This window comes from Penaeus monodon, chromosome 23 (assembly GCF_015228065.2).
Source record: "Penaeus monodon isolate SGIC_2016 chromosome 23, NSTDA_Pmon_1, whole genome shotgun sequence".
Classification (NCBI taxonomy): domain Eukaryota; kingdom Metazoa; phylum Arthropoda; class Malacostraca; order Decapoda; family Penaeidae; genus Penaeus; species Penaeus monodon.
This window is the reverse complement of record NC_051408.1, coordinates 15,631,955-15,632,487: the sequence shown is the minus strand read 5'-3', so window position 1 is coordinate 15,632,487 and position 533 is coordinate 15,631,955. Positions and strand designations below refer to the sequence as shown.

Sequence of the window (533 nt, the reverse complement as noted above, 5' to 3'; positions counted from 1 at the left end):
CGGAAGGGGGAAGGGGGAAGGGGGGAAGTGGTTTGCTTGAACGGGTGTGGAACCAGGGCCAAGGTCGGCACCCCCCGCCTTCCCCCCGCCTTCCGTGCCCTTCAAGCGACTTGCATCCCTCACGCTGTTCTAACCTTGCGCTTGTCTTTGCAGGTTGATGCGGGCAATATCTTGTACATTGAAAACAAGGGGATCGAGTCGTACGCGGACCCCAAGAACCCACCACAGCGCACAGGGCGTGTCAGTTCTCGCGCGCCCACGGCCACCTCGCGGGCGGCCGACCTGGTGGGCAAGGTTGTGCGAGCGGTGCAGGAGTTGGGTAGCGAGGGAAGCTCGCTCAAGGACATCGCTGCCCACCTCCAGGCCCAGGGCGCTCTGAACGACCCCGACGGTGCTAACCTCGTGCGCCACGCGACCAAGCGCGCCCTCCAGCGGGGGTTCCTGGCGCAGAACGGCAAGCTGTACACGCTTGGCACCCTCACCAAGCACCGCAAGTCCACCGGGCGGCCCCCCGTCGCCAAGGCCCTGCACCT

General features: G+C 65.9%; 1 protein-coding gene across 1 annotated transcript in view; it reads left to right on the top strand.

The window, feature by feature from the left end:
- Positions 1–153: 153 nt before the first annotated feature.
- LOC119587816 (histone acetyltransferase KAT6A-like) overlaps positions 154–533 on the top strand; it is a gene marked incomplete at its 5' end in the record, with an annotated part of 75,251 nt that continues 74,871 nt past the window's right edge. The window contains 1 exon segment of the mRNA XM_037936515.1: positions 154–533. This exon segment is cut by the window's right edge and continues 73 nt beyond it. Within this exon segment, the coding sequence (XP_037792443.1) occupies positions 154–533 (380 nt within the window).